The following is a 15,883-nucleotide window of genomic DNA, read 5'->3' on the forward strand; positions in this document are numbered from 1 at the left end:
CTAAAAAAGCTTCTTGCCAAAAAAAACCCAAAACTGATGAACCAGTCTTACTTTAGGGCAGGTGGAATAATTCATGCTCTCATTTTTATCGTTAGTTCTGAGAGGGAAAGACAGATTTGTTTTCACATGGTTATTGATTATTAACCAGCTTTGTGAAAGGTTACCTTTCTGCTAGATACAGCCATGGTGGGGGGTTAAAAATCAATCCCTGGGAAAGCTCTGTTTCCCAGTCAGCTTCTTCTCCCACTGTGGTCCCTTGTCACAGATACAGTTTTCCCGTGTTGGTTTGAGCACAGATGAGAGAGAAAAATGAGAGAGAAAAAGATTATCATGAATATGTTTCATTCACCTTCAGTACTTCTTTTCTGTCTAAATGTGGATTCCACAAAAGGTGTTAAGCACTGAGAAGTCGTTAAATATTATACAGATATAGAAAGTCAAAGCAGATTACTTTAGGGAAGTGTGACTAAACTATACTCCTTACTATTTTGTACTCTAATTAGACAGTGAGAATGGTGGGAGGAATGAGGAAACTATCATTGGTCATAAAGTAAAGGGAAATAATTTAGTAGGGGTTCACAAATTACTTGCATTGAAAGGCAAATGAAATGCTCCTGTCACCTTTCCTAGGGGAAAAAAGTTGTACTGCATCCAGATGGTTTTACATTTCACTGATCTCAGCAGCCTGTGGTGATACCTGTCAGACACTACTGGGGAAGAAGTGGGCAAGACTTCCAAAATACAGTGACTCACATTAAGCCCCTATATTAACCATTTAAAGGTGAGAACGTTGAAAATGCCCTTGAATTTCAAGAGGCATGTTGTACATGTTGGCATATATTTTAAAACCACATAGATATTGCTTTAAGTAAGTGACTTTGCTTTGCAAACTCCTTGCTATTCAGTGAGATTTGTATTATATTTCAAATGTTTAGGCTTCATATAATACAGAATAAGACTAAACCACACAGATTGCCTCTTCTCTGTCAGGCGAAGAGCAGGCTAGAGAATGTGATCAGATCTTAACAAGTCCTTGAAACATACTTGGTAATTCAAGTATTGCAGTGCAGTTATTGTGTGATCTTACTGCAGGATGGCAACAGCTGAGTACCTGAAACATTTGTTACTGGTGCTCGAATATATAAATTCCTGCACTTGTGTTGAGGATAATTACAACCTGCTGTCCTACTTAACGTTGCTGCTGTCACCACCATCCTTCAATTACTGGTATAGAATCACAGATTCATTTTTGTTTAATCTCTTGGAAGAGCAAGCTTAATATAAGAATTTTTATTTATGCAGACAAATATCTTAAGGGTAAGTGTCAGAGGATGGGGCCAGACTTCAGTGATACCCAGCAACAAGACAAGGGGCAATAGGCACAAACTGAAACATGGAAAGATCCATTTGAATATGAGAAAATACTTCCTTGGTTTGAAGTTGACAGAATACTGGGACAGGCTGCCCAGAGATGTTGTGGAGTCTCCTTCTCTGCAGATATTCAAATCTAGAGGTTTTTCTCAGCCTGAACTACAACTGTATTGTAATGGTTGTGGGACCATGCTCACACATCAGAGACAAAAGTGAGCTGGAAGTGTGAACTTTCCAGCTCATTGATAAAACTGGATGACCTAAACACAGGTCATAAATATCCCCAAATTGTGAGGGGCTTCTAGAGTCCTTAAAAACTTCCTAGAGCAGGTAAAATACAGGACTTCCAGCTGAACTGGAGCATATGTCCAGACAGGCTTTAAGGTGAGGGAGAATCTACCTGATCCATTATTAATTTGTTTTAGTGTGCAACATGTCCCTTACTTTTCTGTTTTCAATAATTAAAACTTGGCTGTACATCTATCAGTGGTAATAATATTTGTACCAGACATCTTTTCTGCACATGGTTACTTTCAGACTGAGGACGGCCGAGTTTCTTGTCGCTCCAAGCCTGTCAAAACCAAAGACCTGGTGAGTAAGGACAGGGTAAATTCTCAGCAGGGAGATGAAAATATATAGACAGGAGACTCTGGGCTCACCATTCAAAGTCTACATGAGAGCTAGAGGAAATGATGCACCTTTTAATTTCTTACATTGTGCCTACACATCTCAAGGCTCTTCTTGTTGGAAAATTAAGACTGATTAAATGCAGCCAGGTGCAGGGTCAGCAGCGTCACACACAGCAGCACTTAATCTGAGGAACACTTCGCCACAAAGTGGTGGGAGGCAAAATGTTTACATATGGTTCCAGGGGAGAGCTAAAGTGTGGAAAAATCATCTGAGGGCTAAAACATTCACAGTGCTCAGGAAATTCTTGGAGTAGAAAATTCTGGGAGTTTGGTAGAAGATGTTTGGTGTCTTATCTCACATGCACACTCTGCTGCGACTGTCTGAGGTGATATGTATGGATGCAGCGATGTCTGCAGAGCCCGGTTCTGAGGCAAGCAGGGACATTGGTCATTCCCATCACTCTCACCTGCCTCTTCCATTGCCCTTTTTCCACATCAAGTGGGTACTTGGATGGGACCCACTGACAGTTCAAAAACTTCTCCTGGGAACCCACAGTTGTGGAAGGACTCTTAAGCCAAGTATCAGTGATTGCATCCCAGGAGGAGGAGGAGGAGGCAGGCAGCGGAGATCCCTGGGCTCGGGCTCCAGCTGGGGTCAGTTCCTCATCCCGTGGACTCCCGGCTGCGGGACACCACCCCCCCAGGGCCTGGACGGGGTCCCCAGTGCCGGGATACCCAGCGGAGCCCTTTTCCTGCACTGCAGCTCACCTCCTCGTTGTTAGAACGGCAAAGCGTGTCCTTATCGACTGCTCACGCAGGCAGAATGAAAGAGAATTAGCTCTAAATTATACGAAATTCATTTGCTTTGTAGGGGGAAGTGTTTGCTCTGTTTGGAGACGTTCGTTATATAGAGAGGACCGCATTAAGACGTCGGGTAATGGTCCTCCCTGGAGATGAATCAATTTGCTCTGGGTTTTATGGCCTCGCGTTTGTTTGTCCGCGCCGGTTCCCCGTGGAAAACCCGGAGAAGTAAGTGCTGCAGGGAGCAGATCTCTGGGGAAGGAGCTGGTGATGCTGGGCTGAGGTGAGAGCACAAGACGTCTCCAGATCAAAGGACACCCGTGTCTGCAAGAGATGTAAGCTGAGGCACCGCGGGCGTGCTGATCTGGCGGGGAGAAATCCCCACTAACGGAGCTGCGCATTCCCTCTGGCCGCACACCGGCTGCGGGCCCCGCGGGGACACGTACCCTGCTCAGCATGCCAGGGGATGGAGGGGGCGGGTGCCGGGCGCGGGGAGCCCGAGCAGCAGCGATGTCTATCGGTAATTCCCGCTAATAAAATACTTTTTCGCTATCCGCACTATAATTGGTTTACAGCCTTTTTTGTTTATTTATCCATAAGAGCTGCTGTTAAATGGCTCGGGAAAGCAATCGCTTAATGGCTCAATATTGAATCAAAGGCTCAGTGTGCTTTCTAAGAGATGAGGGACCCGCGTGAGTTCAGAGCGGAAACTCATTTTAAGTGTAATGGACTGGGCGGGTTTATGATCCCACGGAATCGGGCGCAGGAGCGAAGTACCGGGACTCTGCTGTCTCGCCGCTCGGGGCATGCATCGTCACTGGCCGAGCCGAGCCAAACCGAGCCGGGCCGACCACATGCGCCCTACACGGAGGGGCGGGTGCGCGCCCCGACGGCGGCGGCGAAGCCCCGGTGTAGGGGGAAGCGGCGGAGAAAGGAGGCGGGCCGGGCACATAGGAAGCGTGCCTGAGCCCGAGCCGGAGAGAGCGGCGGCCGGGCCGAGTGCAGGGAGGCAGGGAAATGATCTTTGTCCCTTTCGGTAGCTCTCCGCCTCCTCATAGCCTCGTCACCTAGTCAACCAGCACCAGCTTGGAGCAGATTATCTCCGAGGGTCAACACATTGCAGCCCAAGCCGCGGGAAAGGCTCCCAAATTTACCCCTTGGGCAAACAATCCGCTGCCTATCGCTCGCTCTGGCGATAGCATTGTGGTCCTCACCGACCACATCCCCCCAGGCAGGGGTGAAAGGGCAAAAAGCCGGTCCTGGCCTTCACCCAGGGCTCTGGCATACGGGTCTCCCTGAGGAAGCGCCCGCTCGGCGCACTCTGCTCGTCCCCGGACACCGCATCCTTAGCCGAGATGCCCCCGCAGCCCGAAGTACCCTTATGCCAAGGAGCCGAATCTACCCAGCCCTCGGAGGGATTTCCTCTCCCTGCCCGAGGGGTGTTGGCTTATAAGCCGCTCCTGGGCAAGCGAGTGGAAGAGGAAAAAGGTGTATTTAGGGACCATCCCTCCCGGAGTGCCCTGCACTTCGGGGCAATCCCCCGACTCCCTACCAGGCCCCGTAAATCCCTCGCCGCGGGGCTCCTCATCCCAAAGCAGGGAGCGGCACCCGGCAGAAGAGCAAGGGGTCCTGGGGCTGGCCCGATTGAGGGCAAGGGGGTTGCGGGACCGGGGCCACACCGGGTGGCCTCTTAAGGTTCGCGCCCCGCCCCGGAGGGCTGCGGGAGGGCTCACGTGGGGGAGAGGCGCCTATGGGGAGGCGGCGGGAGCCGGGCAGGGCGGTGGGGCCCGCGGGGCTGCCAGCTGTCAAAGAGGCATCCCGGGCTCCGGGAGAGGGAGCAGCCCGATGTGTCCCTAAGCTGAGAGAACCCCCTGACTCCGCTCGCCATGAATACCGAGGAGCAGTATTACGCCTCGGCGCAGCTCTACAAGGAGTCGTGCGCGTTTCAAAGAGCTCAGGCGCAGGACTACAACCCCAGTCCCCCCGCCTGCCTGTACATGGGCAGGCAGCAACAGACTCCTTATTCCAGCGCCTTAGGGGCTCTCGAGCAAGGCAGCCCGCCAGACATTTCACCTTACGAGGTGCCCCCCATCACTGAGGATGCCGGGGTCTCCCACCTTCATCACCATCACCACCACGCTCATCTTCCTCCTCCCCACCAGGACGCGTTGCCTTTCTCAGACGGGGCGGACACGGGAGCTGTAGAGGAGCCCCGAGTGCAGGTGCCTTTCGCCTGGATGAAGTCCACCAAATCTCACGCCTGGAAGGGACAGTGGACCGGTAAGCCCCATCACCTCCCTCTGCCTCTGCTCCCCCGCTTCTCTCCCTCTCGGCGGTCAGGAACCCTCACTTGCACCGGTCCTGTTCCCACCGCTCGGATGTACTGTGGAGAGGTCCTGGAGGGTCGCTTCCTCTCAACCCTCCCCTCAAGACCCGCAGCTCTACGGCTGCTGTCGTTGGGTTTAACGCCGGGGAGGGAGCCGACACTCCCGTCCGTGCCGGCGGGCTCACCGCTCCCTGCGCCTGAGCAATTATTAACGAATTATTTTTCACCAATTAACTAATTGTGGCCAAGTTGCGACAATGTGCAAGTGCCTCCTGGGCGCTGCCGCCTCGCCGAGCACGGTGTGTCCGCGGTGAGCTCCGCGCAGAGGCCGGGTCCGCGGAGGGCGAGGCCAGGGGTGCGGAGGCACCTGCGAGGTGGAGCGGGCGGGGAGCGGCAGGCAGGGCTGGCGGGCAGGGGACAGCCCCCACCGTGCGGGCACGGAGCAGCCCCCAAGCCCCCGGAGCAGCCGCCGATCCCCTTTCCACTGCCTCTAGGCTTTCCTCTGTGCAGAGCCCATCTCCCGTCCTGGTCTCTCTCTCCCACCCCTCCTGCTTCCCGGCGGGTTTTAGCCATAATTGCACCTTTCCAAGTGAAAAAAACACGGCAGGGAAAACAATGCACAAACGAAACAGAGCTGCCAGTGAGAGGAAGAAACTCTATCTAGGCAGAAAGTTCCGCTGCCCAGCAATATTTCTGTCTCTGCCCTCACAATGTTATCGTGTCCTGCGCCTCCGTCACACCTATAGGGCAAATATTATATTAATGGCTTTGTTCAAATAGACAGTTGAAAAAAGGACCGGAGAATTAAAATCACCATGAAATAGTTTGGGAATTGCATGGGACAGACCGAGGGGGAGGGAAGAACAGGTGGCGATCCCCAATCTCCAGGGAGGCGCATCTGCCGGCAAGGGTTAGGAGAGCACGCTGTCTCAGCCGCGGACACGGAAGCAGAGATTGTGCCAGTGAGGAGGTGAAGGGGAGGAGAGAAAATCAGATAATTTTCATTAAGTTGAATGTACTTCTGGAACAATAATATATATAAAAAAAAAAAAAAAAAAAAAAAAAAAGGAAAGAAAAAAACCAAACTTTTGAACTACGTGTTCTTTCTCTGTCTCCTGTACCCAAGGAATGACAAAACCAGCAGAAAAGAGAAACTTTCCCTGTGGAAGCCTAAAACTCTCCCCTGTTCCCCCCAGCCCTCGCGGGAGGTGCAGGCAGGGGCCGTGCATTGCTCGGTCCGTGAGATGTGTGTACAGGCACACGCAGCACCGGGTCGTTCCTGCCGGAGCACTCCCGCAGACCTAAAGGGGCCCCGCGCTGTGCCGACGCAGCCCTCGTAGCCAAACCCCGACGTGTTTTGTACTGTGTATGTGTCAAACTATATACCCCCAGGATTTATTTTTAGTGGAAACCCTTGGGATTTAGGCGTCCATGGAAGCTGCGGGGCTTTGCGTTGTTATTGACGGGGAAAGGTGACCGGAGAGGCCGCGGCCGAGTCCAGCCCTGTGCCACCCGCGGTGCCCGACTCCGGGCTCCGCCGCCGGCCCGGGGCATGCCGGCCGTCTCCTGGTGCCCGGCCTCCGACAGATCCCGGGCGTTCCGCCTTCCCAGTAGCACTAGTTTATTTTACAGTAATAGAACAATTTTTTTTTCCAGCTACAAACACATGCATACGGGTTTATACACAGGTTTAGATTTACAAATATTTTTATACATATACACATTGATTTTAATATATATTTATGCATATACACACATAATAGGACTTTTATCTGTAAACATTACATATATATTTAAATATATATTTAAATACATATATAAGTTATATACATAAGTTTATACTTACAAACACTGTATAAATAAATAAATATAAAATCATGGGAATAGAAAGATGAGCAGTGGGAGACTCCGCATAGATCTCTTGAAATGACTGTGTCTTGCTGTCTGTTTAAATCACCGTTCCCTACAGATGATATCACCCCCGAAAGCGTGACCAGCTGGGGTCTGGAGCTGGCAAAAGCGGCCCGGAGTTTCAGTGCCCAGCTCCGGCCCCTCTCGATGAGCTGTCTCTATCACCTGCTCCCCAGTGCCGACGCAGGAGTGCGGCGGCCACGCTGGGAACGGCGATTGAGCTGCTGCCGCTTTTTACGGGAACAAGAAACCCAAAGTTTCACCAACCTGGTGAAACGAAGGGGCTCCAGTCCCGCTCCTGGCCCTGGTCCCGCTCCCGACCCGGCAGGCCCAACAATTATTTTTGCTTTGTTTTAGAGGGTTTTTTTTGGTGCGTTGGTTTCTTTGGAGTTTTGGGGGTGGTGGTGTTTCGGAGGGGTTATTTTTTTTCGTTTTGATTTCTCTGTGTGTGGTGGATCGTTGTTTGGTTTTCGTTCGGTTTTTTTGTTTGTTTTTGTTTTTGGTTTGGTTTTTTTTTCTTTTTTTTTTTTTTTTTTCTTTTTTTAACACGAATGCAAGCAATTGTAACCCTGGATCCGGGATCCCTTCGGAGCTTTCTGTGACACGCAGACGGTGGCACGTGAGCGTCTCCCACAGCTCGAGGGATGGCGCTTCCCTGAAAATCTCGTCCGAATTATTGTTAAAAAATATTAAATTATTATAAAATAAAATAGCAGCAGTTGTGACTGCAGCCACTAGCACCACCTCACTGTGCCCAGCCAGAGAGCTCCCCGAGGCCTCTCCTTTACCCTGCTTGCTTCCCCCGCGTGTCCTCCACTCCGTGCAGAGGTGCACGGATGTGGCCCCCCTAGCCCGATGGGGCACCCAGGCGGGCCGAGACTGATTCTCGCTTCTCTCCAGGGGGGTCCTGTGTAGTTGAACCGGAGGAGAACAAGCGGACGAGGACAGCGTACACACGGGCACAGCTGTTGGAGCTGGAGAAGGAGTTTCTCTTCAACAAGTATATCTCCAGGCCGCGGCGGGTGGAGCTGGCTGTCATGTTGAACTTGACCGAAAGGCACATCAAGATCTGGTTCCAGAACAGGCGGATGAAGTGGAAGAAGGAAGAGGACAAAAAGCGCGGGGCGGGCAACAGCAATGACCCCGAGCAAGACTGCGTGGTGACCTCCGGAGAGCTCCAGAACAAGGAGGATCTCCAGCCGTGCCCCGCCGGGAACCTGACCTCGGAGGCCTCCAGGGACCTTCTCGCCCCCAGCCTAGCACCCAGAAGACAGCAGGACTCTCGATGAGGCGCGGGGAGCCCCACGCCCCGGGACGAGGAAAAGGATGGAATCGGGGAAAGAGCCGAGAGGCTGGCACAGGCTTCCCGCCGCCCTGCTGTGCCGTGCCGTGCCGACGCTCTCCTGCCTTCCCCCGGGGAATCTCTGCCTCCACTCCGACGCTCGCGTCCTCCAAAAACCAAATGTTCAGCTGTAACAAAAGAGAGGCTCACTGTGGGCCGCAGGGCCGGAGTAGGCCGCAGGGAGCCGCCGAGACGGCGGCGAGCTGTGCCCCGCTCCCCCGAGCAACCCGCACCACAAGGAGCCCTACGGGGCAGCTTCCCCTGGGGAAGGCGGGTTTCGGGTGGCCATCGATTGTGTGTGCAACCCTGGGTGCACGGAGCGGTCTGGGAAGCGGAGGAGAAACGAGAGCACGCCGCCTTACCTCGAACGGCTGCCCGGTCGGGGCGCGCGTCCCGCCGTGTCCGTCGGTTCACAAGCGCGGACGCGGAGCAGAGCATCCCGGACCATCCATGGGTTGGCACGCAGCCGTCCCCGTCCCTTCTAGTGGCACCAGGGCGTCGGCTCTACTGAGGACTCCTCGGGACTTTTACTTACTCCTTTGGAAACTGGAATCTGGTTTCTTTCGTTCTCTTTTGTCTTTGGGAAAGAAAGGGGCGGGGGGTGCGGGGGAAGAAAGAAAAAAAAAAGGAGAGAAAAAGTTTAAATATTAAAAAAAAAAAAGCCTTAGTATCCTGCGGGCAGGATTTGACTACACCGATGATCTGTTCCCAATGACGGGCATAGGCAACCAGATCCTCCTCCGGGCTTCGCCAGCGGCTGTAGGGACTCTGAGCTGCCTGCCCGTGACCGTCTGGGCTCCGCGGGGGGCTCCGCGGTGCGCGAGGCTCCACTCGCCTCCTCGAGGGGCGAGTGCGAGCCCAGAGATTCAAAACAAAATTCTCTGGTAATCTCCGGGAAACGAACAGAGGTAGATCGGGCTGCGAGCCGAAAGTGGGACGTATCTGGGGGGCTAGGGCTGGTCCCAGGTACATTGTCCTTTGCGGAAAAGCTCTTGCCTCTCTTCCAACCCTTCCGCAAGCTCGGATTCTGCCTTAGAGAGGAGAAACCTCCCTGCAGCACAAGCTCCTGTCCCAGCTGGGCTCCGCGTGGTTTTTCTCTGCAGACGCGACTTTACACGCCAGCAGAGGCTGGGGGCCCTCTGCCTCCCGAGGCACTGCAGAGCACCGAAGACTTTTCCTGGGTGTTATTTTTGTCCCGTCCTGGCGTGCGGGAAAGGCCAGCTCCTCCGGACTGGAGAGGAGAGAGAGCCAGGCGGGGGCTTCCCTGCGGGGAAACCCTCTGCGGGGGGTTGCGGGGGCCCGCGCCGGCCGCCCCGGGCCAAGCCTTCTGTGCCGTAAGGAACAGCTTCCCCGTCCCGATAACGACGAGAATTTCAGCTAAGTGGGGAACAAATCACATCCAAACTATAAACAGAAAACAGCCCTCGTAAGGAAGCAGGAACTGTCCGGTTTTCTGTCAGTCAGAAGGATCTGCCTCCTCTCTTCGACGGAGAGGTTACTGCCCTGTACCCAGCAGCAGCAGCCCCTCGAACATCCCTAGGGGACTGTCACAATCCCTCCCGCGCTGAGGGCCCGGGCCATGGGAGGAAGAAAAGGGGGAGGAGGAAGACAGCCTGTCACACCCTGACCAGACGATGATACCAGTCCCTCGGCTGAAAACGAGGGGGAGAGGAAGTAGCTTGGTACACCTCTTTGGTTTTTTTCCCGTCTTACATGAGAGTTTTAACAGTAAGGGGGAGACTCGAACTGAAGTTGTAATTTGTCTGTTGCTTTTCTTTCCTTTGGGGACATTAAGGTCTGTGTGCAAACAGGAGCATTTCTGGTAATTTTTCCTGCAACATGCCTGAGAAATTTATCATTGGAGACTGTATATCCTTATTCATCAAAACGCATTCAATGAGTGAGAACTTTTACTAATGATTATATAAGCAAAATTCGAATAAAGTTGTTCTGCTTAAGAAGCAAAACACCATAGTAATTAAAGTAATATTTCTTAAATTTTTGGGGGACATGAAACCGTTTTTAAACCTCAGCATTTCTAATCACTGAGTGACATTAATCTGTCACTTGTAACATGCAGTGGAACAATTTCCACATACCTTTTACAATGTCTGGCACTGACAGACAATTGCAATTTGGGAGCCACTATAAAAACAGATCTAGCTGCAGGAAGTATGTCTCCCACAAAAAATACCACGATTTTATGCTATGATTTGTAGAGCACATTGGCCTGGGTGAGCAGCATACACTGTGGCTGAAGTGTTGCCTGTCCTTTCGGTAGTATAGTGCGTTCAGTTTCGATTTTCTTTGTGCACTCATGTGAAAACAAAGAACTCACACAATTTATTTGAATCGTTTGTCCACAGTATCAAGGTAGTATTTTTACTAGTAGAAGCAGAATCAGACCTGCATAGTTTAGTTTTAATAAAGTATTTTTTTTCTGAGAGTTGGCATAGTTTATGGGTTTAGCACATACACACACACACATACACACACACATATATATATATTCACCTTTTTACAACTGCACCAATGGAACAATTAACATTAACTAAATCAAGACAGCTCTGGAATCTTGTAGAGCTAAAGATTCATGGTAACTTCACCTGACAGAACAGCCAACCCTACACAGTGCTGGAAAAAGGCAAGACTGACATGGAGAGTCATGCCATCTCACCAAAAATGGTTGTTCAGATACATCCATCTTCCTAGGAGACATCTCCCCTTATGAAATAGTTTGTGATCTGTATGTAATCACCTTTAACCTCAGGATATGATTTCCACAAACATTCTAAAAATACTTTTAAAATTAGGCAAGAGATGAAAAGTGTGAGATGTCTTTTTATTTCCTTCTTGGGCAACAGTGAAATCCTTTAGGTAGGTGTGGGAGAGGTATGTCCCCAAGACTCATAAGTGTTCAGTGTTAATTATTTTAAAGAAAAGCTGAACTAGATTATGGGCAATTTCCCCCTCCCTGGCTCTGGCATCCACTGCACCACAAACTATGGAGACATCAGTTCTATCTATGTCTTCAGGGAAGATAGTGAGGATGAAAGTCTTGACTGAGCTTCACACAGGCAACATCTTTGCTCAGATACATCCCCCCACACCGCAGTGAAAGTGTTCTCCTGCTTCTGCACTACTGAGACATTGCCTATTATTCCATGAAAGACCTCAAGGCAGAGCCTCTCCTTTTTCCAAGCAGAGCTGATCATCTAAGGTGAATGGCACACAGCTAGGCCAAACCTGGCAGGAGTTTGGGGCTGCTGGCATCTGGTAAGCTACATCTGCAGCTCTGGTTGGGGCCTCTGCTTTGGCCGAGGCTGGGCAAGGGAAACAGGAGCTCATGCACACTCTGCGCTGACCCCCGTTTTACCTCCTCCCCCTGGGATGATGTTCCACGACCCTGCAGTGATGGCCATATGAAAAGTAGGATTGCAGGACTGTACTTGTCTCCTCCATTACAAACCCATATGTTTGCCTGGAAATCCCTCCATTTATGAATAATTATTTCCATAAATCAATTCTGAAAGCAGTGATTTAACCTAAGGTGTGAAAGTCTTTCCAGTCTGACACTGTACCTGCTACCTCCCACGCTGTGGTTGCTGCTGCTGCTATGATCACAGCTGAGGAGAAATGTTGCAGGCTGAGAGAAGAAAAATTGCTCAGGAAGACTTCAGTGATTTGAAGTGCAACAAGGGATGGGATGTTAGCCCTGCAATGACTGCCAAAGCAAGGACTGGTGGCCTGGGCAGTGCATCTGTAGTCTGTTCTCCAGATGGGACAGAGTTGGTTGGGGGTTAAATGCTGGGGTTCAAGGTTTGTTTTGGGAATAGAAAGAAATGCCATTGGGTTCCCTTCATTCTTGATAGCTTATAGGGTTATTCTTATGAGACCTTTTCACATAAGCATAGGCAACCCATGCAAACACACATGCAAACACATGGCTTCCAATAAACTGTGACTCAGAAAGGCAGTTCCCTCCCTGCTTTCTTCTACTCTGGATGGGGATAAGAATGGCCAGATCTTCAAGGATATTTTTATATCAGTCAGGAATGTGTCTGGTTTAGCATCTAGGGAGGACAATGAAACATGGAAACACATACTAGCAGTGAAAATTATCTACTTTCACTTATCTACTACTTACATTCATTTAACATTTATATTTTATCTTCCTTGCTCCTGTCCCACTGCCTTCCAGCACCCTTTGCAGTCTCTTTCTGTGCACCTTGCCAGCACCCATGTGCCCCAGCTGTGCTTTAGCTGCGAGCATAAAGAATGGTGGAGAAATGGGGAAAGTGCATGGAAGGAGGTAAGGCTTCTCCTAGCCTCCACCTTTCTCCACCTCTTCTCCTCCTACCACTTGCTGTCCTGGTATGCAGCTCCTCTGTTCCCTAGTGCTTTTGGGATCACAACACGTGCAGGAACAAATAAAATGCAAAGGAAATGAGCTGAGTCCCTCTCTTTCTCCAGAGTGCCTCAGTGATGAGTCAGGCCTGGCCAGCCTCATTCATGTGGCAGGAAACTCAAACACGTGGTTCCTCTACTATAAGGTCCAACACTTGCTGCCTCATATCAGGGCTTGTTCCAGAAATCATTTGCTTCCAGCATCAGCACCACTGGAAGGAGGAAAGGCTGCGGTTGTGCTGCATCCCCATGAGGTGCCTTTAGGCATGTTCACAGGAGCCTTGATGTCTGGTTCCATCTGCCAGGATCCACTGGGCATAAGAGGCAGGGGCCTTCTCAAACAGGCATATCCTTCACAAACAACCCAAAAACACATTGGAAGGGAAGAAATTCAAGAGATGAGAGTGAGCTAGACCAACAGACCAGGAACAGAAGCATCTCAAGTAGGTGTGGAACACTGGCAAAGAGGGGGTTGCTGGGCTTTGTCTCATGAAAGAGCTGGTCTGGGTATAATGAGCTGGTGACAATGGCAGCTTCATTTTCTCCCTGTTCTTTGACCCAGGCTGAGGAAGAGAATAGCATCTACTCAAAGAAACCTTGGCACAGTGTCCTTAAGATTAAAAAGTAAAATACATTTGGCAGGCTCAGAAAGCAGAGGTTAAAATGGTTTGTATCTCCACTCGCAGGGCTAAGCTTGACAGAGGATACTGGAAAAGTTGTCTCCAAAAGTGACTGGTAGCATGCTAGTATTTTGTTTGAGCAGGAGCAATGTATGCCATTATTTAGTTAGCTATTTGCATGCTTTGGACATTCCCCGTGGACCTCAAAGCACTGAACAGAGGCAGGCAAGGATTAGTGACTTCACTGGTGTAAGAAAAAGTTAGAAACAGGAAACAGAGCTCCCTTTGGAGACAACACAGGATACCCACAGCCCTTGCTGGGAGACCAAGCTATCTCAGGACCAAGGTGGAGCTAGGGTAGAGTTACCAGGCACTGGACTGCGCAGAGACCTGTGTTTGAACACCATTTCCCTGGGCCCAAACCCTTCTCCAGGGAAAAGCAAACAGTTACCTGCTGGGAGCCTCAGCTGGGAGTGGCATCGTAGGGCTCCAAGTCATGTTTTGAACACAACCCCTCTTGGAGAGGAGGCTATACCTCTCCACAGCAAGCAGTAACAAAGGAACCCCCTTGCATCCTGGCTTTTAACCACACTTCAGCACAACTGGTCAGGTCCTTTTGATTCAAACACATTCCTCTCACTCCCAGCCAACCTTCCAGCAGGGAGAGCTGATCTATCATGTGGTATGCCCTCTCTCCTTTTCGAATGTTAGGCCCTTGTTGGTGAGTCAGTATTTGGCTAAGGGTGAGACTGTGTGAGGTGACATTTCTCTAGATAAGCTGGCAGAATAGCAAGTCCTGGTTTGGAATTTTTTTAATCCACACTGTACGCTGAATTTTTACCCCAAGAATGAAAATTGTCAAAAAGAGGTAGGAGGGGAAAGGCCCCTCTTCTTTGAAGGCATCGAATACTTTACCCTGGAATGAATGTGATAGAACTTGTTGCTAAAGTCACAGCTGGTTCCTGGAGTTGTGATTGGAAACCTGCTCACAACTTCATCCTCTGCTGCCTCATCATCAATGTCTTGGTTCTGTTCATCCCACAGACTTTAGTGAGATAGTTTTACTTCAAATAGAAAGATGTACATCTGATGTCAGGTGTGCAAGACAGCATTTTGAGCTGTGTATTACATTAGGTAGAGGTAAAGGCAGAGGAAAGGACCATAAAGCATGGAGCTGCATGACCCTTACATGGCAATAAAAGGTATTCCTTAGGAGCATCCCTGAAGGAGCAAAAAGAGATTTAAAACTGGAACTACTGAGCTTTCTGCTTTGTGCTTCTGCCCAAAGTAAGATCACTTCAGACATGTTGCTCTGTCCTCTTCACTAAGGCCTACATAGCTGCAGATTTTCCATCTTCTCTGTTCCAGTCCACCTTATTCTTACCATGACTGCATTTCCCTAACATCCAACAGTTCTTACTTGTTGCAATTATAGCCCATTGTTTCTTGCCTTGTTAGCAAGGAGAGGACAGTGTATTTCCCTTCTCTTTAAAACAGCCTCCCAAGAAGCCAAAGGAAAAGTTTTGGAGAAGAAAATTAAATTTTTAAGCAACTCCTGGCTTGTTGGAGACTTGCTAGAGATATTAGCAAGAGCAGTTTCCCGGAGCTCAAAAGCACAAGCTGGAGAGGACAGGCCTACAGGGTAAGCAGGGGAACAGTGCTCCAAGTAGTGATGGAAAGCAACACCATCAGTGAGTGGACAGGCAGAAGCATGAGCTGGCACTGCAAGCAGGAGGGGTCGAAAGAGAGGCAAGTAAAGGCTGAGGCACTTTGGTTTGTGGTGGGGAGAAGCCAGAGGGAGGCATTAACAGTGAAGAAAAACGGTAACTGATGTAATGCCAAGACCTCAACAGCTACAGGATTATGACACCAGTGAGGTCATTATCTGGGAATGCTGTTTCACTTCTAGGGAACAAGTCATGATACAGAAACCAGGTGCTTTGTGTGTTTTACTTAGCTGTTAATTGCAGCTTGCACCTTTCTCGCAGAAGCTTAATTTGCCCTTGTAATGTGGTGGTGTTTTCTCAACCTATCTCCACATTCCTCCTGGTCCATACACTAAAGAAAAGTGTTGTGATTCTGGTAGAGATTTCCATTTCCTGCAGTTTCTCTGCAGTAGTGTTTATTCACTGTTACATGCAGGGCTTGTTCCAGCTGTCCCTGGTTATGACAAATCAGGTGCTTAGAATCCAGGTTGCTCAGGGCTCTACGTGAAGCTCTTTTTTGGCAAAATGTCCATAGAACTACCTCACAGTTCCTGGGAAAAATAATCTCAATTTGTTTATATGCAGGCACTGGAAATTGTCAGAAAAACTGCAGAGATGCGGGAGATAAAAATCCATTTGGGGTGGCAGATTTATGTCCTGCTCCAAGAAAGTTCCATTTGGTCCTATGCCTGCCTTAATCTCATACTCTCAACTTAGCTCTGAGAAGTGAGGTAAGCCACGCAGCAGCACTGTTCATGGAAGATCTGAAA

The 15,883-nt window shown here is 50.0% G+C and overlaps 1 protein-coding gene across 1 annotated transcript; it reads left to right on the top strand.

The window, feature by feature from the left end:
* The first annotated feature begins 4,180 nt into the window (after positions 1 to 4,180).
* Positions 4,181 to 11,002, top strand: PDX1 (pancreatic and duodenal homeobox 1). The gene is made up of 2 exons (XM_064645426.1): positions 4,181 to 5,081; positions 7,939 to 11,002. Exons 1-2 carry the CDS (start codon positions 4,688 to 4,690, stop codon positions 8,325 to 8,327), a joined length of 783 nt encoding a protein of 260 aa, XP_064501496.1. The 5' UTR covers positions 4,181 to 4,687; the 3' UTR covers positions 8,328 to 11,002.
* Positions 11,003 to 15,883: the final 4,881 nt, after the last annotated feature.

Source organism: Pseudopipra pipra, chromosome 2, assembly GCF_036250125.1.
Source record: "Pseudopipra pipra isolate bDixPip1 chromosome 2, bDixPip1.hap1, whole genome shotgun sequence".
Classification (NCBI taxonomy): Eukaryota; Metazoa; Chordata; class Aves; order Passeriformes; family Pipridae; genus Pseudopipra; species Pseudopipra pipra.

Excerpts from the sequence above, each read along its gene's own strand:
- PDX1 (XM_064645426.1), top strand. The coding sequence starts at position 4,688 with ATGAATACCGAGGAGCAGTATTACGCCTCGGCGCAGCTCTACAAGGAG. Across the intron at positions 5,082-7,938 it reads CTGGAAGGGACAGTGGACCG|GGGGGTCCTGTGTAGTTGAA; the intron begins GTAAGCCCCATC and ends GCTTCTCTCCAG.